Genomic DNA, 16,143 nt, shown 5'->3' on the forward strand with positions numbered 1-16,143 from the left:
TTGTTTTTCAAACTCAACGGCTGGCTGCTATCATACCATAGTCCCAACTGTATTGCTAAAGAGTCCTATTGCTGGGTTCTTTCTATCTCTGCCAATGGTTATCATTTTTGGCCTCAAACTCAAAGTAAAGCATTATGTGAGCACGCACACACACACACACACACACACACACATATATATATATATATATATATATATATATATATATATATATATATATATATATATATATATATATATATATATATATAACTGAGCATATTAGGCATTTTTTTCTCGTTCTGCCTCATAGTTTGATGTGTTTTATGATAAATCTGAACCGTTAGATGTGTTTAGCATGCTCGATTTAATGCGAATCGACTTTTGGATCATGTTTTTTTGGACAAAAAATGTATTTTTATGAGCAAAAAAAATGATTCTTTCGTGGCCATTGATTTTGGATCTTTAGAAAAACATGTATACAGGTCAAATTTTGGTGACCCAAAAGCCTGTTCCCACTAAACAAAACCTATAGATGACATCCATGGTGTTAGATGTGAGAAAAAATATGAAAAGCTATGATTTTTGAAGGGGCAGAACAAGCATTATATATATATATAAATATAAAGACTTAAAGTTTCCAATTTCTGCACAAATGTAATAACAAGGGAACTAAAAACGATATACCATTGTTGTAAAACTCGAAAACCAGAAGGCGTATGCACACACACACGCTAACACATGATTTACGTGGTTTTGTTCAGTATGGACTTTCATCCACGGGGCCAAGAAGTTCCCCCTCTCATTCTTACACACATTCTTCTGGTTGAGAGAGGTCATATTAAATAGATAATTTTGGTACATCAAGTGTCAAGATTCATAACTACATGTGCACCTGCATTCTGTCAACATTAAGAACTCTATTATTATCATTAGATAACGTGGGGACTCCTTTCAGTAGACATTCCCTTTGTATCTTAACTCCCATATGAAGTAGGAAATTCCTTTGAGTTGACCTGCATGATTTTGGATCTTTCCTCATTAACATGCCCGTCAATCTATCAGGAAGATTCAGCTTGGACCTCAAATAAGCAAAACGTGGTCCTGCTAAAGCTTAGTCAAAATATCAGCAATTGATCTTGTCATAAAATAAAATTAACGCTCAGCTCCTCTTTATCTTCTCATGAACAAAGTAAAAATCTAGTTCCGGCAACGGTGACTGCTCCGACGACCTTCCCAATGCTCTTCCAGTATTAATTTCAGTTTTCAGCTGCACAAGTGGAATTTGTGAATCCCCAGCTGAACCATTCCACTTATCCCAAACAACCATATGGATTTGCTAAAACCATAAATTTTGGGGATTCATATCTGGATCCTTAGCTGCCACCGACTGGCTGTTTTCAAACAGGGCCGAAGAGTTGTTTTCATGCTGGAAATTGTAAGAAATGAAAAAACTACCAACGGAGTAGAGTCCAAGCAAGGGCTGCAATCGCTTTTTTCAGTGCTAAGCAGTGTTAGCATAATTGCAGGATCCTTAGCTAATGAAGTTTATGATTAACAACCTTTCAAGGGCATGTTTCTGTACAGGAAGATGGTGATTCTGGTTATAGAAAATGGTGCAAGTTTAATTAAACTCCAAGAAGACCATGTTTAATTTGGTTGGCCATGATGCTCCAACAAAGTTTATGATAAAAACCTTATTAATAATCAGGGGATTTATGTCATCACACAGTCAGTGGACCATGCTCTAATTGCAGGTATAATTAGGCTTTGCACAAGGTGCACTAATGACAGTTGCTACACAATTGCCCACCATGGGGTCGCCCCATGTGGTTAGTTTGAATTGCAATCATCCATTTGTACTTCAGACATCCCGTGTTTTATTCCCACTGGAATTATAGCCATGACTTGCCTGGTGAGTTCCTTGTCATAAAAAAAGAAATAAATAAATAAAAAGAGTTACAATACAATCACAAACACTTATCATGCAAATTGAAGTTTTTTCCACACGGCATTAGTTGTACAAGCTGGTACTGTGATCATTCTCAGAGTTGAAGACAATTACTGGCTCCCCATGTAAAGGTGCCGGCTGCTTTTTCTTCAATTGATGATAATTACTTTTAATTAGTGCTCCAAATGAGTTTTTTTATTCTCACGATGCAGCATTTTGATTATGCAAGTCTTGCCTGATAAATAGCATCACAACAATGGTTTTAGTAAACCATATCTTTATCAAAGAGCAAGCACTGCTAAAATTGGAGAGAAAGAGAACTGTTTTTTAGAAAGTAGGAAACAGCGGGGTTCTTGCAGAACTAATGAAGACAGAAATTTTGAAATTTAAATCTCAGACACCATTCTAACGGAATTAGAAAAGAGGTCTAGGCAAGCATGATCAGTTTGTCACTTCATCTTTGCCTCTGTAAATAGAACATGCTTGTTCACCCGGGGATCATACTTCCTAAAACTCAAGCTTCTCCGTGATCCTTCGCGGGTTCTTTCTTTTGACACAGAAGAACCTGGTACCTGCCGCAGAGACGAGCCTGATGAATATGGAACCACCTTTTGCTTTGCCCATCACTTGGCAGCAGACCTCAACTGCAGTTGCAAGAATATACACAGGGTGAAGCTGAAAAAACAATGTCACTGTATATCCCAAGAGAAGTCGCGCTAGAATTCACAAGTCTTATTCTTCTTTGAGAATAATTCCAACAAATGGAATGATCCCAAGGGAGTGTTTGAATGCACCCACTTATCAATCACAATATCCCAACTTATCACATATATAGGGATAAATGGGTGCAACATATGGGAACTAGAAACCCGCAATTCCTAATTTCCTATTAGATAATGACATTTGGATCAATACTTGAAATTGAGAGTCTTGAACTACAACTGGTTTAATCGTTTTGGAAAACATAACTACTGCGTGCACTTGGTGGGCACATATAATCACCTAAATGAATTCAGCCAAGTAACATGAAAAAGCAAGAAGATCCATTAAAATGATGATTTTGGGCATTTACTCAAACATTTGGCGGACATAACCTAATCTCATCATCAATCGTAAAAATACAAGGACCAAATATACCCAAATTACAAAAAAAAAACAATGAAATAAAGAATAAGGATCAACAAAAACATTTAACAAATAGGCATTGATTGATGTTTACCATCAAAAGTGGCACCTTCCTTCTCACATAATACACCAAGCAAACAATGAACCAACTTACATAATACATGCAAAAGCATGAAGAAACAATTTATCCAAGTAAAGATGGTAACCATAAAACTCTTGCTTACCAAGATGGTTACCTCTACCCAGAAAGTAGCTTGAGAGAGAGAGATAATTGAAGCAACCAAAAGCCTAGGGGTACAATGTTTTTACAGAACTGCCCATAAACATTAGAGGAAATGTCAAAAGCACCCATCTTAAACTCCTTTGTTTGGATCGATCGAACATCTGGAATTGAATTTGCTTTCCTGGTGAAATCTCCAATGAACGCCTGGGTTTGAATTTGGGGATTTCGTAATTCTTTCGCTGCTTTTTCTCAAAATAAATAAATAAATAAACAAGTGATTCTTTCGCTGCTTTATTTGATGTTCTAGATCCTGGAACCCCGAGTTCCCAGATCTCCCTCGTCACAGTTCGTTTCTTTCGCCTCGTATCGGTCTTGGAGCCCCCCAAAAAACTCCTCTCTCTCTCTCTCTCTCTCTCTCTCTCTCTCTCTCTCTCTCTCTCTCGGTGTTCCTCTTATGCCGGAAACCGCCCTCGCCCTCTGAAATCCGGCCGGATCCTCGCCGCTGCTGTACGGGTAATTCTCCTTCCTTTTTCTTTGCGGATTATGGGGTAACGTGTCAGAATTCCTTCTTTGGTTTTCTTGGGTTTCTAATTCTCTGAAGTTTTTCTTGTGGGTGTTTCGAATTTGTTGGGTTTTCAGGATATTTGTGTCGTTCTTGTTCTTTTTTTTTCTTTTCCCTGCTTTCTTTGTTGGGTGATTATGGGTTTGATCCTTTATCGATGTCCTCCTGGATGCTTGATTTTCCATGGTTTGATCTTTCTTGTGATTTTTTTTTCCTTTTGGCGTTGTTTCGGTTCATAGGGGTCGTTGATTGGGCGATCGAGAAAAATGGTTTCATCGAGTTCTTGGTATGATCCATGAATTTAGCGGGATTTTTTTGGGTGGAGAGCACGTAATTAGGATTTTGTTTTATTTTTTTATTGTTGGTAGTTCTTGTTTGTTGTTTCGTCTCGTAAAAAAAAGGAATTCTTCAGTTTTCGGCATCGGCATGCTTGAGAATTTCGTAACTTGTGAGCTCCAAATCTCTTCGTTCCCATGAATTTCATGACATCAATCCCAATTTAATTTCAATTGTTGCAAATTACAGACGAAGGAATGAGAATCTTAAGTTGTGTTGTACAAAACGCAATGCTGCTGGATAGATGACCACAGATCTTCTAGGGCTTGGTTGTTTGAGGTTTGCTAAAATTATGCGAGAACTCATCGAATTAGGTTCTTAATTATGATGACAGCAGACGAACCAGGATACATATTAAAGGAGAATTTACTTCTTTTTTGTTTGACAACTTTCAATATATTATAGATGTATAAAATCACTGCCACAAATAAAATTATTTTTATTTTTCAACAGATGCTGCCTGCCATCTTGATATTAGGCTAAATGATTATGCTTATTGATTGGAGATCCAGGGCATTGGGGATCCAGTAAAAGAGCAGTAAGGCACAATGAGTCAGGTATTTGAAGGATACGAGCGTCAATATTGTGAACTGTCCGCAAATCTCTCTAAGAAGTGCACTTCTGCTGGTCTGCTTGATGGAGGTGAGGCTCACTATGCTACTGTTCCTCTAATTTGTATGAATTACTAGTCTTGAGATAATGTAATATTTTTTGGAACTTACACTCTCAAGTTATTACCATGTATTGCAGTCATGCTTTTAGCAGCTGCGACTTATATGGACTTAGCTGGAGGAATTTCTGTCTTCATATTTTATGATCATACAGCTAGCTTTTCAGGAACCGTAACTTATTGTACTTACTTTTCCTTTTTGTTCACTTTCTTTTATTTTGGAGAAAAAAAGTGAAGAAAAAGGTCTTTGATTTACTTCTCTAAGGAGATGAGAAAATGCATGTGATTACTTCTCAAGTTATCCTTTTTTAATTGGGAGTCCATTTCAATATGATTTTTCCATCTCAATATGATTTGAGTCAGCTTGTTTGGAGGGAGGATTCATTTCAGTCTGGATTGATAGAATCAACTATGAATCTTCAAATCAAGAAACAGTAGCTGACTAAACATTCTGACAGCAAGTACAATGGAATTATACACTACACTACACTACACTACCCGGTTGCTTCATTTTAGCCCAACACAATCCAAATGATTCTATCTTACTGTTTCATATGTTATGTCAATAACACACTCTTATCGGGCATTACTTTAGTAACTTGATGGTACATACTATCTGGTGGTCCATTGATTTTTATTTGTTTACTATTGAATGGTTTGTGGTTTTGACCATACAAAATGTTGTCTCCTAGTTTTTTACTGGAAAACATGCAATAAGATAAGAGGCTTTGATGTGTATACAGGTTAGGAACTTAAAAATAAACGACACAGTGCATGAGAACTTCACCCCAAAAACTCAAAACACTTAGATCCAAAGCGTGTTTCTTACTAAGAAAACCATGGCAAACACATCTACAGGGTCTGATTGGCTAAATAATACCTGCAACCATGTCTTTCTACTAGAAAGTATGGTAACCTCTGAGATACCAAAGATAGGCCCATATATTATCTCAGTCTGTCTCTGTGTTGTGCAGTGTCCCTGTACCTGTATCATAAGGATATTGTAGCCAAATGGTCAAGCACTTTGAGGATTATACCACCTAACTAACTTGAACATAAGGAAAGATGCTGACCATTGTTTTGAAAAAAAAAAGTAGTAAACAGCACCAATCACATGCTGGGCAATTATATGGAACTTATTTAAGGATTTGAAATGTATATTAGGTTTATGCTTGTTGACAAGTCTTATGCTTGTTTTATATAACAGCTATTTTGACCTTACCAATTAGTGATAGTGACCACCAATGGAATCCCGAAATCAAGCCAGCATTATCTTGTGGCCAACTGTGCATGGTCAGGTTGTTTTGGTAATAAGAAAAGATAAAATAGATCTTGAGGGGAACAAAATTCTCATCTTTGCATATGGCAGCCGATATCATATATTTTGCTTTTCAAACACAAAGGCCAATCATTTAATCATGTTTTTTTTTTTGTTTAGAGTGACTCCCGACCAGTAAGATAGCATTTACAATTATTTTGCAAATTTTTTATGTACTGCATAAGAGTACTTGGTTAACTATATGCACCAGTGTTGTTAAAATCGTGCATCGCCTTGAGGTGAGGCCCTTTGTGCCTTGAGGCGCATGTCTGAGGCGTAAATGACAAAAAATACATTTTCAAAACATTAAAATGCATTATTTATTATTATTTTAAAGGTTTATTTTAATAAAATGCATTTTTTAACATTATTAATTAAAAACTTTGAACAATTGTGTCCTCGCATCTTATTTTTCAAAACATTTTCAAACTTACAAGTCAAACCTGCTCATGCGTCCTTGTGTCGACGACGTGTCTTTCTGACATACGTTGAGATGGATGGTCATCAGCAGTAGCAGTGGAGCTGTATGCTAAGCGAATTGGAGCCCAATCTGAATGCATGTTTGGATCTTACTTGAATGATTCAAATATGGACATAATTGTTAAAATGTACACTCAAAATCAATATTGTAAGTATAAATATATATACTTATATACATAGAGATACGTATACATATTTTATATGTATACGTATCTCTATATATAAGTATATATATTTATACATTTTTATCTTTTTTTACCCGAAAGGGTATTTTTGTCATTTTACATTTTGCGCATATTCCATTTGGAATATGCTGTAATTTTTCCATTATTTTTGTAATTCTTTTAATTTTTATTTTTTCTTTTTTGCACTCTCAAAAAGTGCATTGGGGGTCTCCCCAATAGAGTCGTTGGGGAGCCCCCAACGGTCACAATTGTGACCGTTGGGAGCTCCCCAACGACTCCTTTGGGGAGCCCCCTCTTGCCTCCTTCCTTCTTGTATAAATAGGGGTGTTCCCCCTTTGTATTTTCTTAAGCTTGAGAGTCTCAAGCATTTGCTTTTATATATTGAAATACATGCATTATTGCATGTTTATTATTTATACACTTTTTGTGTATTTTGTTCAAGTGTTGTGAGAGTGCTTTCGTGCACTTCTTTTATAAGGTTTTTATGCTTGTTTATGTATTGTCTCTTCGTAGACAATTTCACATGGTATCAGAGCTCGGTTGTTGATTGGAGATCGTGAGATCCGCCTTTGTTCGAGTGCCTCGAAAACCGTGCCTTCGGATTTTTTTGAGATTGAAGTGGTGGATCTTGCTTCTCAAATATTTTAGAAGGATCTTGTGCTAAGAAGAAGTGGAAACATCGTATTGGTACGCCTTTTTTCTTCTTCTCTCTACGTCTTAATGGGTGAGAAAGAGTCTCACTTTGCCCTTGGCTTCAAGTTGAATGGGTCCAACTATCATATTTGGGCCGGGAATATGGAGGCCCACATAAAAGGAAAAGGATTGTGGGGTTATGTGCAAGGAACAATTCCGGAACCGGAACCCAAGATAACCATAATGGACGGAAGTGAAATCAAGATTCTTGAGGGAGAGGAAAGGATCAAAGCTCTTGAAGAATACTCAAAGAAACACGACGAATGGGAAATGAAGAATTTCAAGATTCTTTCTTGGTTCTTCGCATCCGTCGAAACGAAGATTAATGCCAACATTATCAAATTCAAAAAGGCATCGGAAGCTTGGCATTATCTCGAGAAGATGTATACATCAAGAGACCTATCTCATAAGTATTACCTTCAAAAGAAGGCCCTCTCCCTTACTCAAGGTGATATGTCTATTAGGGAATATTTTGCCGATCTTTCCTCTATTTGGGATGAGCTCTCTATGCTTGAACCAAAATGGAGTGGAGAGGCAATTGAACTCCGCCACAAGCAACTTGAAGAAGATCGTTTCTTCAATTTTTTGAATGGGTTGAGACCGGAATTTGAGCAAATAAGGTCATCACTTCTATCCTCATTTACTCCTCCCTCTCTTGAAGATGTTCTCACCAAATTAAGTGGTGAGGAGACTCGTATGAATTTATGTAAACAAGGACCAAGTGTTCTTATGGTTCCTTGTAATTATGAAGAAAATAATGAGGTTAATGCCGTATCAAGACCCGGAAATAATGTAAAGACCTATCGTCCTCCTCACTTTAAATTCCAAAATCAAGGAGGAGATGGTGGACAAAGAGGGAAGCGGGACTATAGCAAGACTATATGTCACTTTTGTAAAGAACCGGGGCATATCAAGCCGGTATGTCCCAAATGGAAGAAGCTCCTTGCTATGGCCACCACCGGCGCACCATAAAAGGAAGAGGCATCATCAAGTGGGTCACTCTCGTTGAACCAAATAATGGAAGCCCTTCAACCTCTTCTCAAGGGAGCTACATCCGGTGCCGCCGTGTCTACTTCTTCCATTCCAGGTAAAGTCCCTTGGCTTTTGGACTCAGGTGCATCCTTTCATATGTCCCCAAACATGTTTTCACTTTCCGATTATTCAAAAAATGCTTCTCCATCCTTTGTTTCCACTGCGGATGGAACTTCTCTTGAAATTAAAGGAATAGGTAATTTTGAAACTCAAGACTTTTTTATTCCAAAAATTAGATTTATACCTAAACTTAATTTAAATCTTCTTTCTGTTTCTCAACTCTCGGATCATGGTTGTGATATTAAATTTTCATGTGATAAATGTTTAATACAGGATCGCCTGTCCGGGAAATTGATTGGGGAAGGCTTTAGAAAAGGCGATTTATACTACATGGAATCTCTTCGAGTTCCAAAATCTTTTTGTAATGTTGCCCGAAACAAAGATATAAACATGTGGCACAAAAGACTTGGTCATCCTAATATCACCAAGTTGTCTTACTTACATTTTGCAAAAGACCTATGTAAAAGTTCCTTTTCTTGTAATGACTGTATTCTCGGAAAAATGAAAAGTTTACCTTTTGAGCAAAGAACTATGTTCTCATCAAAACCCTTTGAAATTGTTCATTCCGATGTTTGGGGACCGGCACCTGTTGTCTCAAAAGGAGGTTTTTCTTATTATGTTATTTTTGTGGATGATTTCTCTAGATATTCATGGATCTTTTTTCTTAAATTCAAACATGAAGTCTTTTCATGCTTTAGAACTTTCCATTCGATGATCAAGAATCAATTTAATAGTAACATAAAGATTTTTAGAAGTGATTCTGGAGGAGAATATCTCTCCAACCAATTTAAAATATATCTTGAAGATCAAGGAATCATTCACCAAAGATCTTGTCCTAAAACCCCCCAACAGAATGGGTTGGCCGAAAGAAAACATAGACATATTATTGAGACCACTAGAACCCTTCTTATTTCCCAAAACATACCAAAAATTTTTTGGGCTGAAGCTGCTCTTGCTTCTGTTTATCTGATAAATCGTTTGCCTTCTAGATTATTAGGAAAAATATCCCCTTTTGAGATTTTATATAAACTTGAACCAGATTATAATAGATTACGAGTCTTCGGGTGTAAGTGTTTCATACTTACGGATAAGAATGACAAACTCTCTCCCAAGGCTATCCCCTGCGCTTTTCTTGGCTATTCTGAAACTCAAAAGGGATTTCGGTGTTATGATCTTCGAGAAGATAAGTTATATGTCTCTAGAAATGTAACTTTTTTGGAAAATGAAAGTGGATTTGAAAAAAATGTTTTGCAACAAGAAAATTTTGATTATTCCTTCCTTTTTGACTTATTGTCTAGTAATGATGATGTATCTAGTGATGATGATGTATCATCAAACCATGATGAGGACATTGAGGGTAATGTCGAACAGCATAACCAACAAGAAGGCAGGAGTTCAAGTGATCCAATAACATACTCACGTAGAAACCAAGACACCTTTAGAAGTGCTATTGATCAATATAGTGAACTTGTTCCTGTTCTCGATCACCGTAGATCTGAGAGGAATAGGAGACCTCCAACTCGTTTTGTCTCCTTTGATTCCTTTTCACCCCGATATAGGACTTGTCTTAGTGCCATTCATTCTTATTTTGAACCTAGAAACTTTGAAGAAGCTAAAAAATGTATAGAATGGCAAGAAGCTATGCAAAATGAACTTAATGCTCTTAAAAGGGCTGAAACTTGGGATTTCGAAACTCTACCCATAGGAAAGAAAACTATAGGTTGTCGATGGGTTTTTAAGGTTAAAACTAAGAGTGACGGATCCCTTGAAAGGTATAAAGCTCGCTTAGTTGCAAAAGGGTATGGGCAAGAGTATGGAATTGATTATGAAGAAACTTTTGCTCCTGTAGCCCGAATGGTTACAGTTAGATGTCTCATTACTATTGCATCTATTAAAAATTGGAACATTTTTCAAATGGATGTGAAAAATGCTTTTTTAAATGGTGATCTTAACGAAGAAGTATATATGGATGCCCCACCAGGCATGAAGATTCCTGAAAATAAAGTTCTTCGTCTTCGAAAGGCTCTTTATGGATTGAAACAGGCTCCCAAAGCCTGGTATGATAGATTTACCAGTGTAATGTTGGAAAATAGTTTCTTCTCATGCTATACTGACACTGCTCTATTTACTAAGAAATCTAAAGCAGGGATTGTAATATTATTGCTCTATGTTGATGATATGTTAATTACAGGTGATGATGTTCAAGGAGTCAAGGGTATTAAGTCCGTCTTGACTTCAAAATTTGAGATGTCAGACTTGGGTTTTCTGACATATTTTCTTGGAATTGAGGTTGCTTATTCGCAACGTGGTTATTTTTTATCTCAGTCTAAACTTGCTTGTGAGATTATTGACAGATCCGGGATTTCTGATGACAAAGTATGCGAAACTCCTGAAGTTGTGGGAGCAAAAATGAAAATTGACGATGGTGTTCCTTTAACCGATCCTACCCCTTACAGGCAGCTGGTAGGTTCGTTAATGTATCTTAGTATTACTAGACCTGACTTATCACATGCTATACACATCGCCAGTCAGTTTCAGCACGCTCCCACAACCGTTCATATGAGTGTTGTTCTTCGCATCGTCAGATACTTGAAGGGCACAATAAATAAGGGAGTATTTCTATCTTCCTCTTCTGATTTAAAATTACTTGCTTATACTGACTCAGATTGGGGAGGTGACCCTAGTAACCGTCACTCCACCACTGGTTTTTGTGTTTTTCTAGGTGAATCTTTGATTTCATGGCGATGTAAAAAGCAACAGAAAGTCTCTTTGTCATCCACTGAAGCCGAATACAGAGCCATGGCATCCACTACCATGGAAATTGTATGGATTCGACAACTTTTGGAAGATATGGGAGTACCTATCCGAGAACCAACAAAGCTGTGTTGTGACAATAAAAGTGCAATCTATATTGCCAAAAATCACACCTTTCACGAGCGAACAAAGCATATAGAGATGGACTGCCATTATGTCAGAGAAGAATACTTGAAGAAGGTCATTGATCTACCATACGTGACGTCTGAGTATCAACTTGCGGACTTCTTCACAAAAGCTCTTTGTTCGCCTAGATTTCATTTCCTTCTGGACAAACTTGCGGTTATCACACCGTAAGTTTGAGGGGGGGTGTTAAAATGTACACTCAAAATCAATATTGTAAGTATAAATATATATACTTATATACATAGAGATACGTATACATATTTTATATGTATACGTATCTCTATATATAAGTATATATATTTATACATTTTTATTTTTTTTTACCCGAAAGGGTATTTTTGTCATTTTACATTTTGCGCATATTCCATTTGGAATATGCTGTAATTTTTCCATTATTTTTGTAATTCTTTTAATTTTTATTTTTTCTTTTTTGCACTCTCAAAAAGTGCATTGGGGGTCTCCCCAATAGAGTCGTTGGGGAGCCCCCAACGGTCACAATTGTGACCGTTGGGAGCTCCCCAACGACTCCTTTGGGGAGCCCCCTCTTGCCTCCTTCCTTCTTGTATAAATAGGGGTGTTCCCCCTTTGTATTTTCTTAAGCTTGAGAGTCTCAAGCATTTGCTTTTATATATTGAAATACATGCATTATTGCATGTTTATTATTTATACACTTTTTGTGTATTTTGTTCAAGTGTTGTGAGAGTGCTTTCGTGCACTTCTTTTATAAGGTTTTTATACTTGTTTATGTATTGTCTCTTCGTAGACAATTTCACAATAATATGCCAGACTTGGATTGGATATTTGACGGTATCAGATCCATTTGCTCCCCTAGTCCATAGGTTGTTAGGTTGGTAAGTTTAAAACCAAACTGAGCATTGATGGTAGAGAAGATAGTTAGGGTAATGAATATTCTGTGTAGTTTTTCTCGTGGAACTCATTTAGAAAATAAAAACCAATAATTTTTTGTATAATTATGTGTTAGGAGAAAGTAATTATGTATAATAATTTTTTCGGTATTTATTTGAGATTTTCTATCTTATTGATTGTTGCTTTATCAATAAAGCATTTTTTTATTTATTTGTATTTTTAAAGTATTTTTTAAGTTTTCAAAAAAAAAATTGAGGCTTACGCTTTACTCCTTGAGGCTTATGCCTCGCCTCAGTTTTTGGTGGAGCGCTTCGCTATGCCTCAACGCTTTTCACAACATTGATATGCGCTATCCTCTTCTCCATGTGCCCCATCCAGCACCGTTATTCTATATTTGAAAAGGTAGCCTTTTATCAAGGTACCATTTGAAATATTTCAAGAAGAGAGACAGTGTGAAGTCCTCTTGCTTGAAGGCATATATGATTTATAATAGGACAACATTTGCAATATGTTGTGACCATAAAGTATGTCAATAATTGATGAGTTTTCTTGTAACTAGTTTCTAGATTATAGAGTATTTGTCCCTCCCCTTGGTGGAATACGTTGTTCATGCTCTATGTCATGTCATTTTGAGTTTGCAGAACAAAAGAAGCAAAAAATATCTGAAATAAAAACTGTGTTGGATGAAGCAGAGGGTTTGGTATGTATGAATCAACTTCTGTTTCTGTAGAATGTTGTCTAGTACACTATAACTGTATTTTAACCATGTTGTTTCCCTGTCTGGGTGAATCTGCATAGATCCGCAAGATGGACCTTGAGGCCAGAAGTTTACAGCCAGGTGTGAAAGCTATGCTTCTTCAGAAGTTGAGAGAATATAAATCTGATTTGAACAATTTGAAAAGTGAAGTTAAAAAGATCACATCAGCTAATGCTCAGGCTGCAAGAGATGAACTTCTAGAGTCAGGAATGGCAGATACCCTTATGGTAATGTATCATGCTAAAAAATTTATTTGATTCATATGAAAATTTTGTCACTATTGGTGCTGACTTTTAGTCTTGGAGCCAGTAATTGATCTCACCTGAAGCACTTCAATCTTTTCCATTTTATCTTCTTTTATTTTGGGGGATGCAGTTCGGTTTGGCATATTACCATATTTTCATGATACATTGCATCTAGGAAACTCATAACACGCCAGTCTCCTTTTACTTTATAACTTCTTGCAGATTAGCTAGTCCTAATCAATCATGATTGTTTTGAGATTGGATGATATAGGTATCAGCTGATCAAAGAAGTAGGTTGCTTACAACGACAGAGAGATTAAACCAGTCTAGTGAACACGTCAAAGAAAGCAGGAGGACAATGCTAGAGACCGAGGAGCTTGGTGTTTCAATTCTTCAAGACCTTCATCAACAACGCCAGTCACTCTTACATGCTCACAATACAGTATGTTGAGATTTTTGTTTGTCCTGAAGTTATTATTGATACTGCATATAACTGATTTGGAAGAATAGGATTATAGGTGAATTATGCACACTAAGGTTTTTAACATACTGCATTTAGTCATGTGCCGCCATCTAGCCAGTTGCATTTTCTCTGAATTAGGTTCATATTCTCTGCATATTTTTTGTGTTTTGTTAGTTCCTTTAAGTCTAGCAAATTGTTCTCTGCCCTCGTTCATTTGTTTTTAGTAGCTACCTATTAATAGTTGCTAGCTTCGGATGCTCCTAATGTTGCTTCGATCTGCTTTTGGACTCAAGTTATTCATAATGTTCATTTTTCAGTCAACTTAGCAAGGCTTTTGGATCAGAGAAAACAAATTATCTCCCAGTGCTGTGGTTGATATTTTAGGAAATTTGTTGGCTTATATACAACTAGAGCACAACTTTTGCTTTGGTTAATTTTCCCGGTGTGATTGGGAATTCATGCAGAGGACTGGCTACATCCGCCATTTAAGTACATTCTGCGCATCACCCTTTGTGTTATTAGAGACATAACAATGTCACTTTTAAACCAGGATAGTTAACCCCTAGTTGGAACTCAGAAAGAGGTTGTTTTGACCAAATCTGACCAATGAATGTGTCAAGCATGGTCAAAATAGTAGGAATCGACCATTGGATTGTATTTTTTTTAAATATGATTTTTTGAAGGTTGAAAATTCAGTATATTGTAGGCCATTGAGTTTTCAACCCCCAGAAAATCCGACATACTTGTCGGTCAAACATGATCCTAAGGCCGGTCTCTACCAAACCGAAGATGTAGATCACTTCTTGATCAGATGCAAAAAGTTTAGAAAACCAAGAAAAAATGGAGTTTTTCACTGTGGGGTTCTTTACCCTAGTGGGTGTCAAATGTTATCCCTTTTAAACCATTGCATTGTGCATCAGCTTTTAGTCATGGGATACCAATTAGAACATGCTATAAAATTCAGTTTTGAATATTGCTCTTGGTTTCTGAGCTTTTGCTCTTTATTTGTTTTCTTCTGTTTGAAGTAGTTTAAATTCAATATCCTGATTTTTGTGTTCACACAAATCTCAGCTTCATGGTGTGGACGACAACATTGGTAAGAGCAGAAAAATCCTGACCGCCATGTCAATACGAATGGACAGGAACAAGTGGATTATTGGCGCCGTAATTGCCGTTCTGGTCATCGTGATTATTTTGGTTCTGTATTTTAAGCTGACCCACTAGGCATCCCGGCATTTCCAATTTCACGTGCAATTTTTCAGCTGGTTTGAGTTTTCTAATACGTGCGCATGTATGTGACTTATGCCTCGGCTTTTCTAGTATCTCACGATGCAGGCTTGTTTCTGGTTTGCTGTGTTTAATTGTGTTTGGTTTGGCTTTGTCATGACCTGTTCTTCTAAAACTTGAATGTGTTAATGCTTTTATCATATCTAGTAATAAAATTCATTATGATTTATTTTTCAGAATAATCTCATAATCTAGTTAGTATGCTATTGTGGTAAATCTCTTTCTTTTTACCACTGAGGTGGTATCCCATGTGTTAAGCGGGGTCCTGTGTCAAGCTGAAGGCCCAGGATCGAATCCCTCTTCCACATGGGGCGGGTGTTCTTCTGGTAGGGGTCCGCCTAACCCCAGCTTGCCTTTCCAAAAAAAAAAAATTCTTTCTTTTTCTTTTTCTTTTTCTTTTTTCTTTTGTTTTTTTTTTCGGCTGAAAGGTTAGCTGGGTTTAGGGAGACTCCTGCCAGTTATTCAACCACCCATGTGCCAGGAGAGCAGATCAGGTGAAACAATGGGTGACTTTCTCAAATTATAACACGATCAGGACACACCAAGTGTCCTAACGGGTCTCACTAAAAGAGAGGATGCAACAGAGCTGCTCGAGTCCGGATCCGGTGCAATCACATGGCACAAGCACAAATATTTGTGCATTAAGCACCTGATCGCCCTCCATCAGGCCTAGGGCCCCACAACTGACAGGCTTGTCTCCGGAGGGTGATCATGTGCTTAATGCACAAATATTTGTGCAATCATATTGCACCTGATCTTTTCATGACTTGCCACCGCCGTTAACCCCGTTTCTTTTCGTTTCCCGCCTCTCTCTCTCTCTCTCTCTCTCTCTCTCTCTATATATATATATATATATATATATATATACCCGCTGCTCTCGGTTTTCCTGCCTCCTGCCTATTGCCATTCTATAGATAGACGAAGCCTAACATCATCTTTCCTCTGTAGTACATCTGAGCGCACATATCTT

At 37.1% G+C, this 16,143-nt stretch overlaps 1 protein-coding gene across 4 annotated transcripts; it reads left to right on the top strand.

The window, feature by feature from the left end:
* The first annotated feature begins 3,428 nt into the window (after window positions 1-3,428).
* Window positions 3,429-15,429, top strand: LOC149844096 (vesicle transport v-SNARE 13-like). 4 transcript variants are annotated; one of them, XM_090002057.1, is made up of 7 exons: window positions 3,429-3,791; window positions 4,366-4,455; window positions 4,630-4,818; window positions 13,063-13,121; window positions 13,220-13,405; window positions 13,695-13,865; window positions 14,958-15,429. In XM_090002057.1, the coding sequence occupies exons 3-7, from the start codon at window positions 4,725-4,727 to the stop codon at window positions 15,108-15,110; spliced, it is 663 nt and encodes a 220-aa protein (XP_089858183.1). In that variant the 5' UTR covers window positions 3,429-3,791; window positions 4,366-4,455; window positions 4,630-4,724; the 3' UTR covers window positions 15,111-15,429. The 4 variants fall into 4 exon arrangements, with proteins under 4 accessions (XP_089858183.1, XP_089858182.1, XP_089858184.1 ...); XM_090002056.1 differs by lacking the exon at window positions 4,366-4,455; XM_090002058.1 differs by lacking the exon at window positions 4,366-4,455 and having other exon boundaries at window positions 4,689-4,818.
* Window positions 15,430-16,143: the final 714 nt, after the last annotated feature.

Source organism: Nuphar pumila, chromosome 3 (assembly GCF_984573655.1).
Source record: "Nuphar pumila chromosome 3, dmNupPumi1.hap1.1, whole genome shotgun sequence".
In the NCBI taxonomy this organism is placed as follows: Eukaryota; Viridiplantae; Streptophyta; class Magnoliopsida; order Nymphaeales; family Nymphaeaceae; genus Nuphar; species Nuphar pumila.

Coding starts and splice junctions, on each gene's coding strand:
- LOC149844096 (XM_090002057.1), top strand. CDS start 4,725: ATGAGTCAGGTATTTGAAGGATACGAGCGTCAATATTGTGAACTGTCC. Junction 4,819..13,062: donor TGCTGGTCTGCTTGATGGAG/GTGAGGCTCACT, acceptor TTGAGTTTGCAG/AACAAAAGAAGCAAAAAATA. Junction 13,122..13,219: donor TGGATGAAGCAGAGGGTTTG/GTATGTATGAAT, acceptor GAATCTGCATAG/ATCCGCAAGATGGACCTTGA.